Genomic DNA, 27,401 nt, shown 5'->3' on the forward strand with positions numbered 1-27,401 from the left:
AACATGGCCAGCCTGTACATGGGTACTGTGAATGTTGTGCAGAGTGGAAGTGTAACCACTGCAGTTTTCCTAGTTGATTCTGTTAGGGGTGTATTCTTTCTCCTACTCTGCTCAATGTTTGCATGGACTAGGTGTTAGACAGGGTTGTGGAGTCCAGCAGCTATGGGGTATGTGTTGAAGAAGGACTGACTGCCAACAGTGATGTGAACTTCGCAGAGTCAATGGAGGCTCTGATCGGGGTTCTCGAGAGATTGAGAAAGGAGTCCAAGTGTCGGGGCTTGTGAGTGTCCTGGATAAAAACCAAGATCCAGGCCTTTGATGACCTCTTGAGCACAGCGATCAGTAGTGGGTTTGTCGGCAGAGAGAATGTCGACCTCGTCGAGAGGTTTAGTTACCTTGGCACTGGTGACTCTTCCAATGAAGCCAGTAGATGGATTAGGAGAGCATGGGGGTCACGAGGTCTCTAGAAAGGGGTGTGTGACGCTCCTGATATCTTTAAGAAAGGACAAAGGTCCAAGTTTTTAGACTCCTGGTGCTTTCTGTTTTGCTATATGGTTGTGAGATATGGATGCTATCTATTGACCTGAGACAAAGACTGGACTCCTTTGGTACTGTGTCTCTTCAGAGAATCATTGTGTACCACTGGTTTGACTTTGTGTTGAACGAGCAGTTGCTCCTGGAGTCCCAAATGAGGCACATTACCTGCATTGTGTGGGAGCATCAGTTCTGGCACTACAGCCATGTGGCACAATTCCCCGAGGTTGATCCTGCTCACAGGATCCTCATTGACGAGGACCCAAGTGGCTGGACCAGGTCAAGGGGATGCCCACATTAACATTAATTGGCTGTGGTAAACAGATGGTCAGGGAGTAGGACTAGACCACATGTCTGCCTGGGGGTGTTGCCAACCGGGATCCCAAGCTGTTTAGTCATGTAGTGGGTGCGGCAATGCGCTGTATCAGTGCATCTTCCCCAACCTGACCTGACATGACTGACCTGTGGGGTAGTAAAAGTTATAAGTATTAGTATTACCATTTGTGTGTCTGTTGTTTTATGACAAAATTAAGTTGTACAAATACTGTACATCTTTCAAGCAAAGCAAGAGCATCAGTCTGGTCATTTTTCCCAAAAGCATGAATATCTACCATAAACTGAAAATGCAGAAAACCTCCAAAGTAGCCTACAAAGTCTTTCAACATGTACTTGAAACCTCTGTTCCACTGCATACCAAAAAGATGGACTTGACCAAAAGTTTAGTGCTTTTACGGTCCTTTGCTGTTGAATCTTCCCATACCAATGATGAATGTTGAAACGCAAACAATAAAGGACTAGTGATAGCCTGATGAATATATCAAAATTAAATTATTATTTACATTGTAGCCTATGATATTTATGCTTAAACCAACGTCTGTGACAAGCCAGCACACATGATGATGTATAATCATGCTTACAGGATGAATTACAGATGGGCTGATTTTTCAGGGTTGCCCATCTGAAAAGTTTCATTTAATTTGTATCTTTTGAAAAGGATAACATATTGTCACCATTTTTGTGTTTATGTTTTCTTTGTATCAATACAGTCGACCCTTGATATACGACTGGCCTAACATGCGAACAACTTGGTTTACGACCAAAATTTTTGTTTTGAATTACGACCAACATCTTGCGTTACGACCCGAATGCGGTCATGTGTATCTGCTTGTGCGATTGTAAACAAACGACCGAGAGCGTTTGTAAGTGTCGATCGGAGCCCAGATACATGTGTTTGTGGACGTCATTTCGGCAGTGATTTATATGATTTACTTCGATAATTGCTAAGGAAGGAAGAAAAGGTAAAGAAAGCGATCACAATCAAAACGAAGAAGGAAATTGTGTGGAAATATGAGAGTGGCGTTTGTGTGACCAATCTCGCTAATATGTACAGCATGTCGAAATCCACCATCTCGACAATTTTACAAAGAAAAGATTTGTACAAGGAAGCTCCTTCCAAACAATAACCACCTTCCATTTCATTCTCCTCCTCCTCCCTTCCTGCAAGCCAAAGATGTCAACTTAAATGGTGAGTACAGTATGAAATTGTTTCTGGTAGGCTAAGCACTTTTTGGTTAGTACATTAGAAAAATTATTGGTGTTTTTGGTACATTATGCACATTATACAACCCTTTTTTATTAAAAAAAAAGTTAAGTAAGTGTTGCTGTGGGAGGTTCGGAACGCATTAAGGGTATTTCCATATTTCTTATGGGAAAATAGTCTTGACTTACAACCAACTTAAGTTACAACCAGCCCTCGCGAACGAATTGAATTTGTAAGTCAAGGGTCCACTGTATATTTCTTCCAGTCAATGGTATCAATTCGTTCATCCTCCAGGAACTGCCTGCATGCTCTTGCCACATGAGGCCGAGCATTGTTGTGTACCAGGAGGAACCCAGGACCCACTGCACCAGCATAGGGTCTGACAATGGGTCCAAGGATTTCATCCCGATACCTAACTGCAGTCAAGGTGCCATTGTCTAGCCTGTAGAGGTCTGTGTGTCCCTCCATGGATATGCCTCTCCAGACCATCACTGACCCACCACCAAAACGGTCATGCTGAACGATGTTACAGGCAGCGTAACATTCTCCACAGCTTCTCCAGAACCTTTCACGTCTGTCACATGTGCTCAGGATAAACATGCTCTAATCTGTGAGAACCACAGGGCGCCAGTGGTGGACCTGCCAATTCTGGTATTCTATGGCAAATGCCAACTGAGCTCCACGGTGCTGGGCAGTAAGCACAGGGCACACTAGAGGACGTCGGGCCCTCAGGGCACCCTCAAACCAAATCACTTCCTTTAAAAATTCCTTTGTCCAGCCTTCCGAATGACAAACCTCTTGTCTTTGCCACCAGAATGAGATAAAAGTTTAATACAAGGTATATGAAATCACAATTTCAAAGAAATAATAATTACAAATGATAGATGTTAATACCAAAATATGATCAGCATGAAGCCTATCATACATGTTATCTTTTTTTCAAATGTTGTTGTCACAATGTCTAGTTAATGAGGGCCCTAAAAGAAAAATAATAGCTTCAATCGATTACATCCTATCTTAAACCTACGTGATAGTCTTAGCCTAAGTACTTCAAAAAATGGATAGATGGATGGATAGATGCACCTACACATGCAAAAAACCTGGCAGTGTTTTTATGTAGCCCAATAAAAGACAAAAGCAATACAAAGCTTACTTTGTAGACTAAATTGTGCAGATTCGGGTGTCTCTTCACTTGAGGGCATTACCATCTTCATTTGAAGGCTCAACTTTCCTTCATTAGATTCAGCCACAACCCTGATTTCCTCAGCAGCAATGTCACTGGTTGGCAATGCACCGTCCTCACAAAGGTTCCCAGTTTCAGAACAGGAACCTAACTCTTGTTTACAAAAGAAAAAATACAAAATCAGTAAAACTCCTGAAGAACATGTGGAGGTTAACAAAAATATAAATAATTGCCTAATAGCAAAACATAAAAGATGGTAAATTTAAAATAAATTAGCTCACCTATTGGAGTGCTATGGCGAGGGGCTAGCTTTAGGGGTCCAAGTAAAGGGGGTGTGGCAACAGCTACATGGTGAACCATCTCTCCTTCCTTAGGAAGAGTAAAGTGAAAAGGAATATCTGCACAAAAAGGAACAAAAACAGTTGGTTTTGAAGGCTAAACTGGATTTTGTTCAATACCAAATCACATTGAAAAGATGGGCAATAGCTCTTACTTAACTATCCAGGGGGTCCTCAGGTTACAGTGTTTCGAGTTTACAACACTCGCTCACATAAAATCTTAAAAAATTGAGACGCGAGTGTTTCGGGCTTACGGCACTAGCATCGTACTTAGACTACGTGGGCGAACTAGTTTGGTTGCGCACAGAGGAAGTCTTCCGTTTGTGTTGCTTTGTTTGGCCCTTATCATGGCTCCTAAACGAAAGTCAGAGTCTTCAGATGGCAGTGCTTCGAAGAAGAGGAAAGCCATCACGATGGAAGTGAAATTAGACATTGTAAAGAGATCAGAAGGAATAAAGGTAAGGAATTTTTTTTACACTCACTTTTTGTCGTTTTTTTCTGTTACTACAGTACAGTGCACAGGACAGCATATTTATGTCCTTTTCCTTTTCTGTGGCTTAGTTGTGTTTTTATGTTCTAGATTATGACTTTGCAAATGTGTTAGGATAGGTAAGTGACTTAGGCTAGGGTGTGTTTCGACTTACACCAAAATTTGGGTTACATCACTATTGTGGGAACGAAACTGTGTCGGAACCAGAGGGCCCCCTGTACTTGGACATCTTCTCCAAACTGATATACTAAATATAAAATAATTTTATTTGCAGCCATTTTTAGCCAAGTTATATAATGCCATTGTGATTTGACTAATACCACTTATTTAAAGGATAACACTGCTACAATATGGATGGAAGTATGTGAGTATTGGTTCTGGAACACCAAGTCCAGTGTAAACAACCGATTCTACTTTAATTACCCTGGTCAGTGTAATATTGGGAACAAGCCATCTGTAACACCACACAGTTCCTATTAGCCAGCAACAGCCATGACCTCATGAAAACATTTGCTCAGCTGATTCTAATCTAGTTGCAACATATAATTATTCCACAGTGACATTTTAAACAGCTGTCTGAAACAGCTTAACCAATTCATCTCCAACAACAAGAGAAAACTTTATTCAGATGACCCTCCCAATTACGAAGTTCCTCATTCTATCACAGAAGTAACAGCTGTACCCATAGTGCTTTTTATGTCCGATTTCAATTACCAATTTCTTTGACAGAAAATAGGCTAATTCTAAAACTGTTGGCCGATTTCATTTTTCTATACTACATGCAAGTGTCATATAATGCCTGTTACTTGACAAGATACAATATGAGGCTCAGTTGGATGACTTGCCATGAAAGAGGTATCTCTTTTCTTAGCTAGCACTACAACTTCATTTCATCCATAAGATTGAGTAGAGAGTGATGAGACAAATTAAGCATGTGCACACTTGAACTTGCGTAATCTGTTTACAGAAGAGTGTCTGTTCATTTATCGTATTTGCAAACCATATGAAGCAATTACAGTAGACTACATTTTGCACGTTGAACTATCAATTGTTAAACAAAAAAATTCAAATCTGCATTTTTCGCACTAGCAATAAACATGCTTTCTTTGGCATTCGCACACACACATCTACACTAGGGAAATAGTGAGCAAGTAATAATGCTGAGAGGCAATTAACCAAACCATGGCTACAGAAAGTGTTTTGAACTGAGGACTACTTTGATAAAGTCAAATTTAACAGTTGACAACTTGAGTCTGACAGTGCAATTCTGCGTTAATATTTCCTAAACTTAGTTTTATTAATTGTATTTATGTGAAAAATACTAAGATTCAAATGGAATTATGTAGAATTTGTATTTCACAATCTCATATTTCACTGTGTGATCCATAGTAACCCCTTAGTCATAAAAATATCAATTAACACCAGGCAGACAACAAGAACTGCAGGCTGAAATCAAAGTGGTTTTAGAAGAAAGACCTGCCGCGGAGTGACCAAGATCAGCAAGAGTGGAGAGTGACTAAGGATGAGTTAAGTATAGCAAATAATGGAAATGAAGATAGGAGAGGAAGCAAACAAGCAAAAAGCAGCAGAGGAGGCATAAAGATGAAAGTTTAGACTAATTTTTCATATAACTAAGTGTACTGATTTAGTAATGCTGATATTGATTAGCAGTCATTATTATAAATCTGATTACTGTCAGTATGAGGTAGTGTTGTGTGGTATACTGGAGCCGACAAAGTAATTTCTAAAATAATACTATACCAACATTATGCAAGTTTTAGTATCAAAAGTAAATGCATAATGGCACCTTACAGTAAGGCCTTCATTAAAACAATATTTGTATATTTTTACACCCCAAACTTCAAAGAGGCTCCTTGTTATTATATGCATTTACCATCACTGAAATTTCATAAGTGGTGGGGGAGGGCCTGGAACTTCATTATGATATGCAAATAGTAGAGCAGGGCTGGTCAGGTATGTGTGCAGGTCAGTGTGGAGAAAACAGCTAGTAACCAGTGGGAGTTGTACATTATTTGTTTCAGTATCATTCTGGTTCCAGTACTGAAGTGCGAAAGCTGGTATTGTTATTGAAATCAGAATTTTAGTATCAATAAAACACTAGCTTGAAAACCAGTTGACTCACATTTGAGGGCCAAATTTTGAGAAGCACGGATCTAAACTGCCATGAATGAAAGTGAAGTACAGAAAATCTTTATCACAGTATACGCAAGACTTTGGGAAGATTATAACATTTGCTATGTTAATATAAACAAACTTACATAAGGGTAACTCTCCATGTAAATGACCAGCATATTAGGCAGCTTACACTGATAACGACAAAATACTGTAATTTTTGTCTTGTAGCCCCTTCAAACTATAAATACATACATATTTACATCCATTAATTACACTAACTAGCCTAATTTAACCACAAAATTCAGTGAAATTCAGGTGTAATGATTTTTTAAATTTTTTTTAGAAGTATATTTAATTTTATTCAATTTTTTAAAATCAAATAACATTCCATACACATAAGTCGAGTCTACAGAAAGAAAGAATAAAAAGAAAAAGGTTCAAAACAAATCAACCCCCACCCCTGAGAAAGAGAGCTAGGCCAGAAGTGTAAAACTTTATGCTAGTTAAGATAAATGAAAAGATAAAATAATAAACTAATAGAGATAAATGGAGAAAAAGAGGGGAGAGAACCTCCTTCCTCAATTTAAATGCTTATTCTAAAATGTTATTGATTAGATCCTGCCAGGTTTTGAAGAAGTTTTGTGCAGATCCTCTAAGTGCGAATTTGTTTTTTTCCAGTTTCAAATAGTATATAACATCAGTTACCCACTGACTTAGAATAGGTTAGTTAGGATTCTTCCAATTGAGCAAGATAAGTCTACATGCCAATTGTGTAGTTAAAGCAATTAGTTTGTTTGTCCTTCTCCACTTTAAGCTCATCTAGAAGTACACCAAACACAGCTGTTAGTGGATTAGGAGGGATTGTGACATCCAAGCTGTCTGAAAGTCACTTTAAAGATTTTGGTCCAAAATTATGTTAATTTGGTGCAGGCCCAAAACATGAGACCTAGTGAGGCCGGAACCTGTTTGCAGGTTGGATCTTGCCCTGGAAACATTTTGGACAGTTTTAAATGAGATGTGCTCGATATATAATTTTAAGTTGAATAATTCTATGCTTTGCGCATATGGAATTCTGTGCATTGCTACTTCCACTCCTTTTCTGAAATATTGAGTAAGAGATCCTTTTCCCACTTTTCTCTTGGATCTCTGAAAGGGAGGGACTGTAAAATAGTTTTATATATTACAGAAATGCTGTCTTGGTCCTTGAGACTGAGCAATATTTTTTCCGGTATAGAGCTAGGTGGGAAGTGAAGAAAGTTGGACAGGTTGTTTAACAAAATTTCAAATTTGAAGGTAGTGAAAGAAATGTGTTGCTGGTAAGTTAAATTTGGAGTGTAATTGATCGTAGGATGCAAAAACATTGTCCATGTACAGATATCTACATGATTTAATCCCAGATGTTTTCAAGGTATTAAAAACTGTGTACGTTTGAGAGGGTGGGAAAAGGTGGTTCTCGTGCAGAGGTGCCACAGATAAAATCTTCCAAAATACTTTCTACATGGGTTCCATATTCTGAATGAGTGAAGCACAATTGGGTTGTTAGTATATTGGCGATAACTTGCATTTATTGGGGTACAAAGCAAGGAATATAAAGAAGTACTGCAGGATTTTATTTCTATTGCAGACCAAGCCTGTGTATGTTTGTCTATTTCTGTCCATGTCCAGGTTTTTATAGCTTGTATGTCTGCTGCCCATTAATAAAATTTAAAGTTAGGTAGAGCCATGCTGCCTTCCGCCTTAGGTCTTTGTAGGGTCACCCTTTGGATACGTGGTTGTTTTGAATTCCAAATAAATGAGGTTATGGTGGACTCTAATTTCTTAAAAAAATGATCTACTGATGTATATTGGAATGTTTTGAAATAAAAAGAGAAGCTTAGGAAGGATATTCATTTTAACAATATTAATTCTTCCAGCTAAAGTGAGATGAAGGGTTGACCATCTATGCAAGTCTTGCTTAATTTTTTCCATACAGACAGCAAAATTTTGTTGATAAAGAGCTTTATATTTACTTGTGATGTTTACCCCTAGGTATTTAAACTAATCTGCGATGATAAAAGGGAAGGTGTCCAACCTAATATTGTATGCTTGAGAATTCACCAGGAATAGCACACTTTTATTAAAACTGATTCTCAGACCAGAAATCTTTTGAAATTCTGTTAGTGATGTTAGGATTGCAGGCACAGTATTTTGTGGGTCTGATATATAAAGTACCATATCATCTACAGTGGTGACAAGGGGCATCCTTGTCTGGTACCAAGCTGTAGTTTATAGTAGTCTGAATTGATGTTGCTAATACAAACTGAAGCTTCTGGATTGGTATACAGTAATTTGATCCAGGCACAAATGTTTGGGCCAAACCCAAATTTCTCCAATGTAGTGAAAAGGTATTTCCATTCAACCATGTCAAATGCTTTTTCTGCATCCAATGATATCATCATCTCTGGGGTGTTTGACGTTGTTGGTGAATATATTACATTAAACAGGCGTCGGAGATTGGAAGCTAAGTGGCAGCACTTTCTCCATCCTTCTAGCTAGGACTTTGGAGAGTATCTTAACATCGTTATTCACAAGTGAGATTGGTCTGTACGATGCACATTTTTATAAGTCCTTATTTTGTTTAGGAAAAACAGTAATTAATGCTTGGCAAAAAGTTTGAGGTAGAATTTTATTTTCTCTAGCTTCTGTAAATGTTACTAATAGAAGGGGGGCTAGCTGAGTTGAGAATTTCTTATAAAATTCGGCAGGGTAGCCATCAGGGCCTGCTGCTTTCCCACTATGCAGTGATTTTATAGCATCTAGTAATTCTGATAGTGCCAGAGGTTTATCCAATTCCTCTGTCCTAACAGTATCTATTTGTGCTATCTGTAATGCGTCCAGAAATGCCTTAGATTGTGTCTTGTCTTCTTTAATCTCAGTAGAGTATAAGGATTTATAGTAGTCTCTAAATGTGTGCATTATATTTTTATGGTCAACAATGTTGTCTCCGTTTGTGCTGGTGATTGCTGGGATTGCATTGCGAACTTCTTGCTTGTGGATTTCTTGACCTAAGATCTTATTAGCTTTCTCTCCATGTTTATAATAATAATGTCTTGATTTAAATATGAATTGCTCAGTTTCTTCATTTGTTAAGAGGTTGAGTTCTGAATGCAGAGGCTGCCTTTTCCTATGAAGTCTCTCACTTGGACACCTGATATGTTCTTGATCTATTCTAGTAATTTCATTGATTAGCTGGGATACCTTCTTGGTTTCCAATATATTTTTGTGGGAAAGATATGAGCTAATGTGTCCTCTTAAAAAGGCCTTCAGGGTTTCCCAGAGTGTTCCTGTAGAAACCTCTTGAGGGTGTAATTGTCTCTAAAAAACTGATTTGCTTCTGTACAGTTGTCATCTGCTAATAAATGTGGATTAAGACGCCATCTGAGAGATGAGTATGAGGGGCATAGTGAATTTAGCTCCAAAATCAAGGAGGCACGGTTGGAGGTAACAAAAACGTTGTACCTACAAGATTTATTCGTAGGCAAGAAATTGTTATCTATTACGAAATAATCAATTATTGAGTAACAGTTGATGGACTGGTGAGTAGAAGGAATATGCACCTGAGTTTGGGTTTAGAAACCTCCAGGGGTCTGATAAGTCGTGATCAGTTGCAAACTGTATAATTGTCTTTGCAGTGTTAAGATGTCATCGCCCCTGTGGCAGGAGACCCATCTAGGTCTGGATTTACAGTAAAACACAATTAAAGTCCCCAGCCAGGTGTAATGATTTTTAAACATACTTATGATTACCGTTCATCATATCCTTACTAAAACATGCAAAGAATGCAGTATCATCATCCAATCAATGCATGTAAACAGCTAACTTTTTAATGTGCCATGAGCACATGTGAAGAGTGTCATCAATATAATCAGTCAAATCACAAACAGTGGTCAACAAAATGAGGATATTTGTACTGTTTTAACGTAAGCCCATTTGAGCAACTTCTATACTTTGAAATAAATGCAGCTGCGTCTGTGTCTACTAAGCTACTCCAGTTTGATGATTATTATTATTAATTTTGTTGTTGTAGTATAGTTGGATTATGATCAATATTGTAGCCTACAATGTTTTACTCCCACAATATTTAGGATTAATCATTGAACATAGTTGGTACACATCTAGTTTGTGAATTCTAACTTCATGGTAAATAACCTTGTCTGTCATTGTTTCAGTGAAGCATCTTGTAGTGTAGTGAGATTTATTAGCCCAAATAATCCAATTCAGCAACACATTCACAAAGAGCCAATTTTGAAGACTCCAGTCAAGTTAGCCAGTACGTTTTTACAATGTGGGAGGAAACTGAAGGAACCTCACAGAGACCGTGCAAACTCTACGCAGAAGAGTGCTTGTGGAGTGGAGATAAGAATTTGGGAATTAGGAAAAGTGAGGCAAAAGAGCCAACCACATCCCAAAAATGTGCAGGTTCAAAGAAGCCATATGAGGCTGAAAAAAAAGAATAAAACCATTAGAAGCATTTTTAAAACCTTAGGATTGTCTAAATAAACTGTCTTGAGTATCATTAAAAATAATGAATGCACTGGTGAGCTCAGTAATAGCAAAGGGACTAGCAGGCCAAGAAAGACCTCCACTGCTGATGACAGAAGAATCCTCATTATAGTAAAGAAAAAGACTCTAATGCCTGTTTGACAAAGCATAAACAGCATTCAGGAGGCAGATGTATGTGTGTCAGAGACTACTATGCACTGAAGACTTCATGAAATAAACACAAATACAGAGGCTACACTGCAAGATGCAAACTACTAGTTAGCCACTAAAACAGGGTGGCCAGATTACTGCAGGCGATAAATGTACTTAAAGAAGAATACTGCACAAAGGTTTTGTGGACAGACAAGACAAAGATTAACCTGTATCAGAGTGATGGCAAGAGCATAGTGTGGAGCCAAAAATGAACTGCTCAATATCCAAAGTACACCACCTCACCCGATCTGTTCGTTTCAAATAATATTGCATTAGTGCGATGATGTTTTCTGATTGGTACTGTTCAGGTCATACAATAATTTCTTCAAAATATCACATATATTTGTCTCTTTCTTTTTTTCCCCCCGGTGCTGCGCGCTGACACCAGAAGGCGTGAGCTTTTTCAGTGCTAGCAGGAGCATGCAGGTGGCCAGTTGCTTGTGCTATAACAATCTTGACCTGGCGGCGATCAAAGCACATGTACTGTGCAAGGCATGTACAGGGTCCATAGGGAAAAGAAGAGCGTTCATGGCTCACCTTGCAGAGGAACATTCTTTCCTCTGCATGTCCTGCAGTCCTGTGCAGACTGGGCAAGGTCGAGGGAAAAAAAAAAATGCGGTCACTGATTACAACCGCAAGAAGGTACGCGAATGAATATGAATAATATGAATAATGTTCCATCCGTGCCACAATGTTTTCTGAAATGTACTTAAAGGTCATAAAATGAATAATTCCAAATATCATATATAACTATGTCTCTGTTTTTTGTCAGTGTGGCTTTGACATCACAGGCCATAAGGTGCATAGTAATTCAGCGTAAGCAGGAACACTCAATAAAACTGAGTAAAAAAAATCAAGTGACAATGAGATACGAATAAGGCAGATTCGCCAGCGTTTGTGTGTCAGCTTTTATCCATCCAGATCAGAGAATTTTCAGTTCGATTGTCTCAAAACACCACTCACATCTACAGTTATTCCCAGTTTCAGATGAAAAGTAACAGTGTCAGATCCCTGGAGGGGGCGGTAGTATGTATTGTGATCGTGACTGAGAGAATACAAGTGGAAAAAAAAAAAAAAAGGTAACTTTTACAAGTACTATACATTTACAGTGGCTGTTAAAGAAGCAAATCAAATGTATGTGTTTATTGTATAATATTAACAATAAGAGCAACTCACTACTCAAAACGGTAAATATACGAGGCAGTCAGGATCGAACCAGAGGACTCTTGATTATAAGTCAGCAATTCCTACCGCTGCGCCACGGAAACTATTGTAGCATCCTTGAACCTTTTGTGAAAGTGTTTATTTGATTTTTGCCCTTTAGGCTTTACACATTATATAGTTTCTGTTTTAACAATGTATTTTTTGGTTAAGTTAAATGCACTTTTTTTGTTTAAAGAATATGTGCACTTTAGTTTGTATTGTTTAATGTATTTCTTTTTTTATTGTGATGGTCACACTAATATATAAACATCTGATTATTTTCAAATTCATATGTTTCACTGGTTGTTATTTTAATTTGATTATTATTAATTTTAATTGTGTTAATGCAGAGACATCACAGTGACATTCACATGTGGACAGACGTGAGCAGATGAGGTAAGATATGCACTGGAGCCCAGAACAGGATGTGCAACCACAGGTCGCAGACTTCAAAATAGTCAGGAATGAAATAATCGTGACTAATCCGAAAAAAAAATTGAACGATTAGTCGACTACCAAAATAATCATTAGTTGCAGCCCTAACCAATGGCCTTTCCTTTTTACATCCTCTTCACAGCTGTCCTTACTTCCTCCTTGCTAATCCGTTGTACTTCCTGATTCATTATCTCCATATCATCCAACCTTTTCTCTCTCTCTCGTTCTCTTCATTCATCAGCCTCTCAAAGTACTCTTTCCATCTGCTCAACACACTCTCCTCGCTTGTGAGTACGTTTCCATCTTTATCCTTTATCATCTTTCCCAGCTCGGTCCCTCTGTCTAGCCAATCGGTACAGGTCCTTTTCTCCCTCCTTAGTGTCCAATCTCTCATACAACTTATCATACGCCTTTTCTTTAGCCTTCGCCACCTCTCTCTTCACCTTGTGCCTTATCTCCTTGTACTCTTGTCTACTTTCTGCATCTCTCTGACTATCCCACTTCTTCTTTGCCATCCTCTTCCTCTGTATACTCTCCTATATTTCCTCATTCCACAACCAGGTTTCCTTTTCCTCCTTCCTCTTTCCAGATGTCACGCCAAGCACTCTTCTTGCTGTCACCCTTACTACATCTGCTGTAGTTTCCCAGCTGTCTGGTAACTCTTCACTGCCACCCAGTGCCTGTCTCACCTCCTCCGTAAATTCCACCTTGCAGTCTTCCTTTTTCAACTTCCACCATTTGATCCTTGGCTCTGCCCTCACTCTCTTCCTCTTCTTGATCTCCAACGTCATCCTACAGACAACCATCCTATGCTGCTTAACTACACATTCCCCTGCCAACACTTTGCAGTCTTCCATCTCCTTCAGATCAACTCTTCTGCATAGGATGTAATCTACCTGTGTGCATCTTCCTCCACTCTTGTACGTAACACTATGTTCCTCCCTCTTCTTTAAATACGTATTCACCACAGCCATGTCCATCCTTTTGGCAAAATCCGCTATCATCTGACCTTCTTCATTCCTCTCCTTGACACCATACCTACCCATCACCTCCTCGTCTCCACTGTTCCCTTCACCAACATGTCTATTGAAATCCGCTCCAATCACCACTTTCTGTCCCTTGGGTACACTGTTCATCACTTCATCCAGCTCACTCCAAAAATCTTCTTTCTCACCCATTGCACGCCCAACTTGCGGTGCATATGCACTAACAACATTCATCATCACATCTCCAATTTCCAGCTTCATAATCATTACTCTGCCTGACACTCTTTTCACCACCAAAACACTCTTGACATACTGTTCCTTCAGAATAACTCCTATCCCATTTCTCCTCCCATTTGCATCATGATAGAACAATTTGAATCCAGTAGCAACAGTATGGATATAATAATGTTTGAATTTTTATTTTTAGAATAGCTTTTAAACAGTATTTTTCAGTTACTGGAGAGAAAATGTAAGAATAAATTAGGAATGTGCACATGGTAGGATAAATCAGGTAGTCCATAATTATATCATCCTTTATAAGCCCTGTGCTGATTATCCTCCCAAGATCATAAAATGACCCTGATTTGACGTTAAGCTGGAGTAAATCTCCACATCTATCACACATTCAAATTCAAGCCCTGTATTTTGATGTTGAATGTCAATACTAGTTTACTTAAATGATAGTTCTGCAACTACCTGATCAATATACAACCAAGCTTACATTTCAAAGCTGCTGTTATTATTAGTTTTTGTATTGTAGTTTTTTTTATAGTTTTATATTAAATTACAGAAAATGGCACAATATTGTTCACTTCAAAAACTGAGTTACTGTTAATAAAAAGCAGTTGAATGGAATTTCTGTTTTTGCAATGGAATCAATTAGGTATTGACTATCATGAAATTTGACAGGCATTGAATACACAAATTAATGTATTGTGACATCCCTAATGCAGACACATATATTTTCACAAAGTATGTGTTGCAAACAGATCTGCAAGTAAGTATTTTACACTATGCACTATGTACACAAGGCAATAAACTTGATAAGATTTTGATCTAAACCAGAATTGAAAGAAGGACTTTTCAATTAAAATTTTATATAAGGAACTGAAAACACTTTTAAGATTGCAATTCTTAATTCTTCCATCCTTAATTCTTCCTGTAACACATGGGACTGATTGTATTTCTGATTCACTGACCTTTTTTGCTGTTTACCACAAAGAAAGAAAGAAAACGGCAATCGATACACTCCTCAGCAATTGGTATGGAGTATGGTCTTACTCACTGTGCACTTTGATCAAGACTTTAGTGAATGCTGTCATCAATCAGTCCTCTCACTGTGTAACATTATTTCACAATGTCCCACAGTAAAATCTTAGTGGAATACATTTCTTGCTTAAACACCCATTCTCTGTACTATCAACAGTAAATCCTGATAGAACATTGATATTTCATAGACATCTATTATGGTTAACATACACTACATTGCTGGCAGCTCATCTTAGCTTACTTAATTGGAAAAATTCTAATACACCTACCAAAACACAATGGGAAATGGAGGCCTTAGTTTACTTTAAATAAGAAAACAACAATTAATTTAAAAAAAACTTAACAACCTGGGGGCGGCACAGTGGCGCAGTGGGTAGCGCTGCTGCCTCGCAGTTGGGAGACCTGGGGACCTGGGTTCGCTTCCCGGGTCCTCCCTGCGTGGAGTTTGCATGTTCTCCCCGTGTCTGCGTGGGTTTCCTCCGGGCGCTCCGGTTTCCTCCCACAGTCCAAAGACATGCTGGTTAGGTGGATTGGCGGTTCTAAATTGGCCCTAGTGTGTGCTTGGTGTGTGGGTGTGTTTGTGTGTGTCCTGCGGTGGGTTGGCACCCTGCCCAGGATTGGTTCCTGCCTTGTGCCCTGTGTTGGCTGGGATTGGCTCCAGCAGACCCCCGTGACCCTGTGTTCGGATTCAGCGGATTGGAAAATGGATGGATGGATTAACAACCTGGACATGTGGTGGACATTTATTAATATTGTCTTTAATTAACTAGGCATGCTGAATTTGTGTCTCAATATCACTAAATGATTACTTTTTATAAATTTTTTCAGATTTATTGCACTCTATGCAAGTTGGGAAGCAGATGTAGTATTTGATTTGAAGAAGACATAGCTTTATAAGTCTGACAGATTTGTAATTTGTTACTTACAATAGAATTAATAAAAAAATACAAAAACAGCAGCAGATTGCTGGATGTTAAGTGAAGAAAACAAAATATCATTTAACACTTTTGGCACACACATTTAATGACACAGAGGAAGCCAAATTTAAAACAAAAAATTCTTGCACTGCAATGCTTTGCCTTGTTACACTGTGTTTAGTGTCTGAGGTTAATAGTTGTTGACTAAACATACTTACCCCCAGAACTGTCACTTAGGGTCTTTGTAACTGAATTTCCAATGTTCTTGTCTGATTGGTGGCTTGCAGTTTCCATAGACATCCTCAGTTCTATCTTTTCAGGTCCACTTCCCTGCACTTCCAAATTCTGTGCAAAAGCATTGCTCTTAATTTTTGCCTCCTGAGTTATCCCACTTATCATATTCTCTACTGCATCTTCCACACCTCCATCCATATCCTTAACTTTGGGAATAACAACAGATTCTTCAGAAGACACCAAGGCTACCACCTCAGATGATACTTCTTTACCTTGAGACACAGTCTCTCTTTCATTATTTTGTACAGGATCACTTTCATTCACTAGGATACTATGACTTAGCATGTTCTCCCCTCCATGTATGCTTTCTCTTTGCACCCCTTCTTCAAAACAATACATTTTGGAGTTTCTCTCCTTTGCAGACATGAGAGTTATGGAATCGTCATGAGCCCCTTGGCCTTTAAGAGAGTCGCTGTCCATCTTATGTTCTTCATCAACTGTTTCCATAGAAGGAGAGAAAGCCTGACTTTGAGAAAGAGCAAGACAAAGACTACTGCTCAGACCCACCTCTCCTTCTTCCATGTTTTCCTGTTCATCTTCTGGTGTTTCCTGCACAACATCTTGGACCTCTTCCCTCATTTCAACATTCTTAGGTCCTAACTCTACTGGTTTGACATCTCTAGGAGTTATTTCTTTCGGTACTGTTTCTGAGCAGGCTTCTATATCTTCTGTATGAATCTCCATATCCTCATGGAAAGTATTCAAACAGGAAGATGGCTGAAAATTTGTGATATCATCTGCATTTGACACTGGCAAAGATTTCGGAAAATGTGAAAAACATACTCTGGTTTTCATGACATGGGTTTCTGTAGGAACAGTATCTGACAAACTGCTTGAAACTGTGAGTTCTGTCATTTCAAGTTTGTGTGACTTTACATCAGTGGGAACATCAACCAGTTCAGAAGGTTTAAGCAAAGTTTTTGAATAAGTAGTATCGGCAGCAGATTCCTTTGGCAAGATATTAACTGGTGTTACTGAAGCAGCCCCTGATGTAAATATTTCAGTTGTCCCCAATGAGCCACACTTAACCTTTGTTTTCTGTATGTTGCTTGAACTGTGCTCTAAAGTTTTCAACACTGTTTTTCCTTGACTAGGTTCAAGTTCAGATGCTTTGGGCAAACCTTCCATCTGAGGCTCTATTTTAGATGGAAATGAAGGCAAATCGTTGTCCTGTGTAACAAAAGTGCCACTAGAAGAATTTACTTGTGACTTCCTTAGGTCTTCAATCTGTGTTAACTCACTATCATCACTTTCTTCTGTCTTCTTAACAGAGGCTTCCTTATTATCTAAGGTTGCGGTGGTCTCAGTATTAACTGAAAGTTCCAAGCAAAATACTTCTCCAGGCATACTGCATTCCTGCTGATTGGTAACATACTCCTTTTGGTCTTTTTGAGTCTTATCATCTTCCTTTAATTGTACTGATGTTAGTTCTTCTTGACTCACAATTAAATTTGGTGTTTTGTCCACCTGCTCAGAAGTATTAGAGTTTCTTGTCTCTAAACTTTGTGTAGGGATGAAAATATCCTGTTTTTGAAGAAAAACAGACAGTGCTGAAAACATTTTGAGACCAAAAAGGAAATAGCATAGTTACAGATCTACATATTGTAGGAAATTTGTAGAATCAAAACATAATTAGGTATATTTTCATGAATGTACACATCTTAAAAAAATATTAATTTCTGAATAATGTAAGCATTCACATATTCAGAAAAATTACGGGAATACTTATTTTTAAACAGGAACCTTGCATATTGGCAGACATGGACTATTAAAGCTTGTTTGAAGTTGCAAGATGTTACATGTTAATAATACACCAAAATACTCTGTTTTCAAGTTCACAAATAATTTAAATGCCAAAATGAAGCAAAGCCAGTGGAACACAGCATGACTGTCAGTCAGAAAGGATATCAAACTTAATGAATGTAGTTGGTGAATTTGCTGTCTTAAGAATGTCAGATTATTTGATTACTAATTGCCAAGGATAACAACTTACACAACTCTATGTTGAGTTTTCAGCACACTGTCATGAAAACAGACAACCCTGTACCACTAGTGAAAGATGAGGTTTAACAACCCTATCAGGCCACAAATGGACAGGAGGTACTCAGACATCATGAAACTTAGATTGGCATTTGAAGATGGAGAATTTAAAATTTTTTAGCAATGACCTGAACTTGAGGATAAGGATTTCAGTTAAAAATCACAAAAAGCAGTTCTATTGTTCATACTTATGAGAACTATTAGTAAGAGCAGATCAACAAATAAGGAAATAAGAAATTCATATCTTAATTATATGTGTTAACAGAAGTATTACAACAGTCTAGAAGCAAATTTCCCCGTTGGGCAACAACTAGTCAGGAAATAGCAGTATCTGGATGTTTGTGTTCAAAACTACAAAATTAATATCCTGTAAGTTTTGAAAAGAGAGATCATCACACTGAAGACTGAGATGAAGGTCTGAAAGTATGTCATCACTGCTGAATTATGGTATGAATATTATTTATTATACTTTTACCTGTATTATAGAAACTATTAGTTAAAGCTGGCAACAACCTAAAGTATTATATATTATCTAGCAATTAATATTTTATCTTTGTTATCTTTTGGGCTTAAAAAATAAGATTAAACCTTTCAATATTAATTCTTGGGTGGTTTCATTGAAGGGTTAAGCAGAAAACAGTTTCAGATTTCCAACGTAATGGCTTCATTCTGACAGCCAATTAAAATACAGACAATGCCAATGCCTGTACCTAAAGCTTTAACTGCAATATCGCCCATTATATTTTTCATTTTGAATTATGTCTTAGTGCAACAAACAAAAACAAATCAGAAATACAAGTGTCTTCTGTTTATTAAGTTCAAAACACCACTGTTGTCCTGCTACAGTAGAGAGCATAATCAAACTCTTTACCTAATTTTAGTGTGATTTTTTTTTTTCCCTGTGCACTGAAAGCAGTAATACAGAGACTGGTGTTGGCATTTCTCTCGAGCTTTTTCATACATGATTATTCTGGTATCCATTCAAGGATGGAAAATTTGGCATGACTGCACACCCATAAAGCACTCTGAAAATTTACCTCAAAAGAGGATCACTGAAGAGTTTTATGTATAAAAAATATAAGTTAAACAAAATATATTGAAATAAAGACTGCCTACATTAGAGAATTCTGGTTGGGATGGTACAGGTAGTGCAGTTTTGGGGTTAAAGGCAGGAACACTGTGTGATGTAGGGGTGGAAATCTTGGGTCTTGCATGGAAGTCTGAATCCGTTTCACCAGGTGGAAAGTCGGTTTCCATTGGCTCCTCTTCAGATTTTCCTGCTTGACTGAAATCTTCTGGAGGAACTGATGTATCCATCGGTTCATCACCTTTGGAGAAAAAATGCAACACACATGTGCAAATATCTAAGCCTGTTAGACAAAAATAGTTAATTGATTTATTGAATGACTGACTGATTGATTAAAAACAAGTGTAATATGCATGTAGAAAATTGATAGTCTTGATGAAAGAAAAAAACTAGAAGGGGTAGAGAAAATATAGCTATGGTAAACAAACAGCTGTCATTTTAGGTTGATATCATTAAACACATTTCTTTTGGATGGTAACTATGGGTCTTTCATAACTAATTAAAATTCTGAAGTTCATCTGTGAGTAAAGGTTACAATGTACTATGAAGCAGCAACAGAATGTATTCTTTAGCATGTATATTTAACCTGCTAAAGTTACCAATGTGGAATGTGACATTGTCCGTATGCATTTTTTACATCAATGTAGGGGTGTCACAAGAACCAATATGGTGATATGAAATAGATACAAAAATTGAATGGTACAAGCCTTTTTACAGTAAAAAAAAAGTGGATAGTTCACTCATCCATGACTGGAGTTAAAAAACAAGAGTTAAAACTACATATAAAGATGGCTCACAGTGCTGATGATACAGTACGGCATCAGCACATGTTGAAAAGGAAAACAACAAAGGTTATGTTTTGCAAATGCTTGCATGCGAGTGCAGGAAACGTACTTGTAATTATAAAAAAAAGCAAAACATATACACTGGTTTGAGTTATTGCCACTTTTAACTCATTATGGAATTAATTTAGAAAAAGACTTGTGCATGTTTTGAGAACATGTTTACCAATCAAATTAGGTAGAATTGTTCAACTTGTATTGTTCAAGCATTTGCAAGGGGAGAAAAAAAGATAACAAAATTAATCCTCTTTCAGTGGTATCCTACACATTTACAGTGCATCCAGAAAGTATTCACAGCGCATCACTTTTTCCACATTTTATGATGTTACAGCCTTATTCCAAAATGGATTAAATTCATTTTTTTCCTCAGAATTCTACACACAACACCCCATAATGACAACGTGAAAAAAGTTTACTTGAGGTTTTTGCAAATTTATTAAAAATAAAAAAACTGAGAAATCACAAGTACATAAGTATTCACAGCCTTTGCTCAATACTTTGTCGATGCACCTTTGGCAGCAATTACAGCCTCAAGTCTTTTTCAATATGATGCCACAAGCTTGGCACACCTATCCTTGGCCAGTTTCGCCCATTCCTCTTTGCAGCACCTCTCAAGCTCCATCAGGTTGGATGGGAAGTGTCGGTGCACAGCCATTTTAAGATCTCTCCAGAGATGTTCAATCGGATTCAAGTCTGGGCCACTCAAGGACATTCACAGAGTTGTCCTGAAGCCACTCCTTTGATATCTTGGCTGTGTGCTTAGGGTCATTGTCCTGCTGAAAGATGAACCATCGCCCCAGTCTGAGGTCAAGAGTGCTCTGGAGCAGGTTTTCATCCAGGATGTCTCTGTACATTGCTGCAGTCATCTTTCCCTTTATCCTGACTAGTCTCCCAGTTCCTGCTGCTGAAAAACATCCCCACAGCATGATGCTGCCACCACCATGCTTCACTGTAGGGATGGTATTGGCCTGGTGATGAGCGGTGCCTGGTTTCCTCCAAACGTGACGCCTGGCATTCACACCAAAGAGTTCAATCTTTGTCTCATCAGACCAGAGAATTTTCTTTCTCATGGTCTGAGATTCCTTCAGGTGCCTTTTGGCAAACTCCAGGCGGGCTGCCATGTGCCTTTTACTAAGGAGTGGCTTCCGTCTAGCCACTCTACCATACAGACCTGATTGGTGGATTGCTGCAGAGATGGTTGTCCTTCTGGAAGGTTCTCCTCTCTCCACAGAGGACCTCTGGAGCTCTGACAGAGTGACCATCGGGTTCTTGGTCACCTCCCTGACTAAGGCCGTTCTCCCCCGATCGCTCAGTTTAGATGGCCGGCCAGCTCTAGGAAGAGTCCTGGTGGTTTCGAACTTCTTACACTTACGGATGATGGAGGCCACTGTGCTCATTGGGACCTTCAAAGCAGCACAAATTTTTCTGTAACCTTCCCCAGATTTGTGCCTCGAGACACTCCTGTCTCGGAGGTCTACAGACAATTCCTTTGACTTCATTCTTGGTTTGTGCTCTAACATGAACTGTCAACTGTGGGACCTTATATAGACAGGTGTGTGCCGTTCCAAATCATGTCCAGTCAACTGAATTTACCACAGATGGACTCCAATTAAGCTGCAGAAACATCTCAAGGATGATCAGGGGAAACAGGATGCACCTGAGCTCAATTTTGAGCTTCATGGCAAAGGCTGTGAATACTTATGTACATGTGCTTTCTCAATTTTTTTATTTTTAATAAATTTGCAAACATCTCAAGTAAACGTTTTTCACGTTGTCATTATGGGGTGTTGTGTGCAGAATTCTGAGGAAAAAAATGAATTTAATCCATTTTGGAATAAGGCCGTAACATAACAAAATGTGGAAAAAGTAATGCGCTGTGAATACTTTCCGAATGCACTGTACAAACATAAGACTGTGGGATGTGGTAGGACTGCCTGTGCAAACAGCAGTTGCAGAAAGTAAACATCGACACAAGAATCAAGGAAAGTTTCTATCTGGGTTTTCTGCGCCAGTGATGACACGATTTGTTCCATTTCCTAATATCAAACTAAAATGTATTTAGTGTTTCAATTCTTCGAAGGACATCTCCCTATTAATATGATGTGAACTGCGTTAACAGAAATGCACAATTGGCAAAACACGTATTAAGTAGGACCATCAAAATGGCATTCTTCGCTGCTAAATACAAAACTGCAAACACTGAATTTATATAACTCATTTGGCTTTTGAAGTCAAACTATCTTTCATTTGCATAACCCCTAAGTGAAAAGCATATGCTATATGTATGAGTGGTATACTGAAGAATGTAATGCTCTCTCACATTTATATATTTATTATACATACAGATAACAACAGCCCAAGTAATTTTCAAATTCTAGGATTTGTACATGCGCATAAGCAATAACAAATCCTGATCACTCATGCAAGAAACCTTGAAAACAAAGGTTATTAAACAAGAGTTCTAAAATAAAGGAATAACAAACTAACAAATTTTATTTCACACAGGATGATTTAAAGCACCATGAGTTTCTGATATTTGAAATTTGAATTAATTTGACTAAACTGTTAAATATTACTTTTTAGTAAAATTTTAACCAGCTAATTATGCAAATATAAATCTTACAATAGAACATATAACAAACAAACTTCTTCTTTCGGCTGCTCCCATTAGGGGGTCACCACAGCGGATCATCTTCTTCCATATCTTTCTGTCCTCTTTATCTTGTTCTGTTACACCCATCACCTGCATGTCCTCTCTCACCACATCCACAAACCTTCTCTTAGGTCTTCCTCTTTATCTCTTTCCTGGCAGCACTATCCTTAGCATCCTTCTCACAATATACTCAGCATCTCTCCTCTGCACATGTCCAAACCAGCGCAATCTCGCTTCTCTGACTTTGTCTCCCAACCATCCAACTTGAGTTGATCTTCTAATATACTCATTTCTAATCGTATCCATCCTCATCATACCCAATGCAAACCTTAGCATCTTTAATTCTGCTACCTCCAGCTCTGTCTCCTGCTTTCTGGTTAGTGCCACCGTCTCCACCCCATATAACATAGCTGGTATCACTACCGTCCTGTAGACCTTCCCTTTCACTGTTGCTGATATCCATCTATCATAAATCACTCCTGACACTCTTCTCCACCCATTCCACCCGGCCTGCACTCTCTTTTTCACCTCTCTTCCACAATCCCCATTACTCTGTACAGTTGATCCCAAGTATTTAAACTCATCCACCTTCGCCAACTCTACTCCTTGCATCCTCACCATTCCACTGACCTCCCTCTCATTTACACACATGTATTCTGTCTTGTTCCTACTCACCTTCATTCCTCTCCTCTCTAGAACATATCTCCACCTTTCCAGGGTCTCCTCAACCTGCTCCCTACTATCACTACAGATCACAATGTCATCAACAAACATCATAGTCCACGGGGACTCCTGTGTAATCTCGTCTGTCAACCTGTCCATCACCATTGCAAATAAGAAAGGGCTCAGAGCCAATCCCTGATATAATCCCACCTCCACCTTGAATGCATCCATTACTCCTACCAAAGACCTCACCATGGTCATACTTCCCTTGTACATATCCTGTACAACTTTTACGTACTTCTCTGCCACTCCCGACATCCTCATACAATACCACAACTCCTCTTGAGGCACCCTGTCATATTGTCTCCAGGGACACAAAGACGCAATGCAACTCCTTCTGTCCTTCTCTATACTTCTCCATCAACACCCTCAGAGCAAACATCGCATCTGTGGTGCCCTTTCTTGGCATGAAACCATACTGCTGCTCACTAATCATCACCTCACTTCTTAACCTAGCTTCCACTACTCTTTCCCATAACTTCATGCTGTGGCTCATCAATTTTACCCCACTGTAGTTACTACAGTCCTGCACATCCCCCTTATTCTTAAATATCGGCACCAGTACACTTCTTCTCCACTCCTCAGGCATCCTCTCACTTTCCAAGATTCCATTAAATAATCTAGTTAAAAACTCCACTGCCATCTCTCCTAAACATCTCCATGCTTCCACAGGTATGTCATCTGGACCATTCCATTCTTCATCCTCTTCATAGCTGTCCTTACTTCCTCATTGCTAATCCATTGCACTTTCTGATTCATTATCTCCAAATCATCCAACCTCTTCTCTCTCACGTTCTCTTCATTCATCAGCCTCTCAAAGTACTCTTTCCATCTACTCAACACACTCTCCTCGCTTGTGAGTACGTTTCCATCTTTATCACCCTAACCTTTATCACCCAGCTCAGTCCCTATGACTAGCCAATTGGTACAGGTTTTTTTCTCCCTCCTTAGTGTCCAACCTCTCATACAACTCATCATACGTCTTTTCTTTAGCCTTTGTCACCTCTCTCTTCACCTTGTGCCTTATCTCCTTGCACTCTTGTCTACTTTCTGCATCTGACTATCCCACTTATTCTTTGCCATCCTCTTCCTCTGTATACTCTCCTGTACTTCCTCATTCCACGACCAGCTTTCCTTATCCTCCTTCCTCTGTCACGCAAAGCACTCTTCTTCCTGTCACCCTAACTACATCTGCTGTATTTTCCCAACTGTCTGGTAATTCTTCACTATCACTCAGTGCCTGTTTCACCTTCTCCCTAAACTCAACCTTGCAGTCTTCCTTTTTCAACTTCCACTATTTGATCTTTGGCTCTGCCCTCACTCTCTTCTTGATCTCCAACGTCATCCTACAGACAACCATCCTATGCTGCTTAACTACATTTTCCCCCGCCATCACTTTGCAGTCTTCAATCTCCTTCAGATTGACTCTTCTGCATAGGATGTAATCTACCTGTGTGCATCTGCCTCCACTCTTGTACATAAACCTATGTTCCTCCCGCTTCTTAAAATACATATTCACCACAGCCATGTCCATCCTTTTGGCAAAATCCACTATCCTGTGACCTTCTTCATTCCTCTCCTGGACGCCATACCTACCCATCATCTCCTCTGTTCCATTCACCAACAAGTTCACTGAAATCCGCTCCAATCACCACTTTCTGTCCCTTGGGTACACTGTTCATCACTTCATTCAACTCACTCCAAAAAATCTTTTCTCATCCACTGCACACCCAACTTGCAGGGCATATGTACTAACAACATTCATCATCACACCTCAAAATTCCAGCTTCATAATCATCACTGTGTCTGACACTCTTTTCACCTCCAAAACACTCTTGACATACTGTTCCTTCAGAATAACCCCAACTCCATTTCTCCTCCTATCTACACCATGATAGAACAATTTGAATCCACCTCTGAATCACTTGGCCTTACTCCCCTTCTATTTAGTCTCTTGCACGCACAATATATCAACCTTCCTTCTCTCCATCATATCTGCTAACTCTCTCCCTTTATCAGTCATACTGCCAACATTCAAAGTTCCTACCCTCAGTTCCACTCTCTTTACCTTCCTCCATACACGTCTCACCCCTCTCCTTTGGCCAACAGTAACCCAAATTCCACCAGCACCCTGTTGGCTAACAGTACTGGTGGCGGTTGTTGTTAACACGGGGTTCAACCGATCCGGTATGGAAATTTGTATTGTTGTCCGCATATTGATTTGGCAAAATTTTACACCGGATGCCCTTCCTGACGTAACCCTCCCCATTTATCCGGGCTTGGGACCGGCATGAAGAAACACACTGGTTTGTGCATCCCCTGTGTGTTATATAACAAACACAACTGATTAATTCAATGACAAACCAGACGTTAAAAGCATGTTTTTACAAAAACAACTTTAAAGAGTTTATGTAAATGAAAATATTTGGAATTATCTTGAAATTCACCAATTCTACAGCACATATACAACAATGTATTAATTTTTATATTTAGTATGGATTTTTAGCAGTAGTTTTCAGTTATTAGACAGAAAATATCAAAGAATAAATTTAGAATGTGCACATGCTGAGATAAATCAGGTAGTTCAGGATATACCATTCTTTTTAAACACTAAGATGAAATCCCAGCAAGATTATAAACTCCATTTGTGGTTACACTGTAGGTATCTCCCATCTCTGCCACACATTGAAATTCAAGGCTTGTGTTGTATTTTGATAGTTATGAATGTTAATACTACTTTACTTAAGCGATAGTCGGGTAACTACTAGATGGAAATACTAGTACTTTAAACTACTTTACTGTTAGTATTTTTATATTTAACAGTAAATTACAGAAAAGGGCACAATATTGTTCACTTCAATAAACTATGGTACTTTTTATTAAAGTCACTGAATGAGATTTCTCTTTTTGCCATTGCATCGAAAGGTTTCAAGTACTGTAAAATTTCAGTGGCATTTGTATCAACTACGATAATTCTTAAACTATGATATCCCTACATCAATGTTAGCAATCAATGTGAAAAGTGAAAGGTTTCATTATTTGAAATGGCATTATAGATTATTATATTTTTCCACATAAAGTCTGCAGCTCAGACCTCTCTATTTAGTCTAAATTTGGCATCTGACTTGGAAAAGTTAAATGACCATTTTTTTCTAATTTCTGTGATACATGATTATGGTAATTTATCATGAATTAAACTACATATTGTATGTTTACATTGACAGGTGTAATTAAAAGAAATTTCTGTATACACTGCTTTGAATAAGTTGCTTAACTCTTTGAGGGCTGAATATTTCTTCCAAAAAAAACTCAGTTTTTTGAAAAGCACACAAAGCGATGGTTTCATACATAAATCAACTTAGAAAGTCTGTTGCTGTGTGCTGTGGCTGCTGTCGGCGCCTGTATGGCGTCTCAGGCAGAGGCAGTTGTGTGGGGCCAGCAGAAATGCATGGCGGGCCGGCTAGCTGACTGTCTTTGCGCATAAGGGTGGAAGTTGTACTGTGACCCAATCTGGTTGGTACCTCGTGTCATTGTAAGTGGTGGTCCTCCCAAGTGAATGTTGTTGTAGGTGCATCAGTTACACTAACATGTCCAGCACCACGATCTGCTGGGTACCGATCAGCTGATGCTGTTACCTCACTTTCGTTTTCGTTCTCCATCTCCAAATGACTTGCATCAATATCAGAGTATGATTTAGTGATAATGCACAAAACATCACCTACGGAGTATTTTGCTTTGCGCAATCGCTTTGGAATCTCGTCAAATGTTGATGCCATTTTAGAAGACGTTTGCTCTGTGCTACTCAAACACACGCAAGGAATCAAGGTCATATCAGCAAAGCTAACTTTCCTTCTAGCAAAGAGTCGAACTAAAATGTAATGGCGAGTTTTGTGAAAGTTTACAGCCGATTACTGTCATCTATCCCTGACTTTCGACAAAAGTCGACATCTGCCCTGAAAGAGTTAAGGCACAGTTACGATTATGATGGTTTCCAATT

The 27,401-nt window shown here is 38.8% G+C and overlaps 1 protein-coding gene across 9 annotated transcripts in view; it reads right to left on the reverse strand.

Moving 5' to 3' along the window:
* tp53bp1 (tumor protein p53 binding protein, 1) overlaps positions 1 to 27,401 on the reverse strand; it is a 476,929-nt gene that overhangs the window by 188,417 nt on the left and 261,111 nt on the right. For all 9 annotated transcript variants that reach the window (XM_051920203.1, XM_051920206.1, XM_051920208.1 and 6 more), the window contains 4 exons: positions 19,216 to 19,427; positions 15,984 to 17,583; positions 3,539 to 3,655; positions 3,228 to 3,410 (listed from right to left, as the gene is read on the reverse strand). In XM_051920203.1, the coding sequence (XP_051776163.1) occupies positions 3,228 to 3,410; positions 3,539 to 3,655; positions 15,984 to 17,583; positions 19,216 to 19,427 (2,112 nt within the window). The remainder of the gene's footprint in view (positions 1 to 3,227; positions 3,411 to 3,538; positions 3,656 to 15,983; positions 17,584 to 19,215; positions 19,428 to 27,401) is intronic.

This window comes from Erpetoichthys calabaricus, chromosome 17 (assembly GCF_900747795.2).
Source record: "Erpetoichthys calabaricus chromosome 17, fErpCal1.3, whole genome shotgun sequence".
NCBI lineage: Eukaryota > Metazoa > Chordata > Cladistia > Polypteriformes > Polypteridae > Erpetoichthys > Erpetoichthys calabaricus.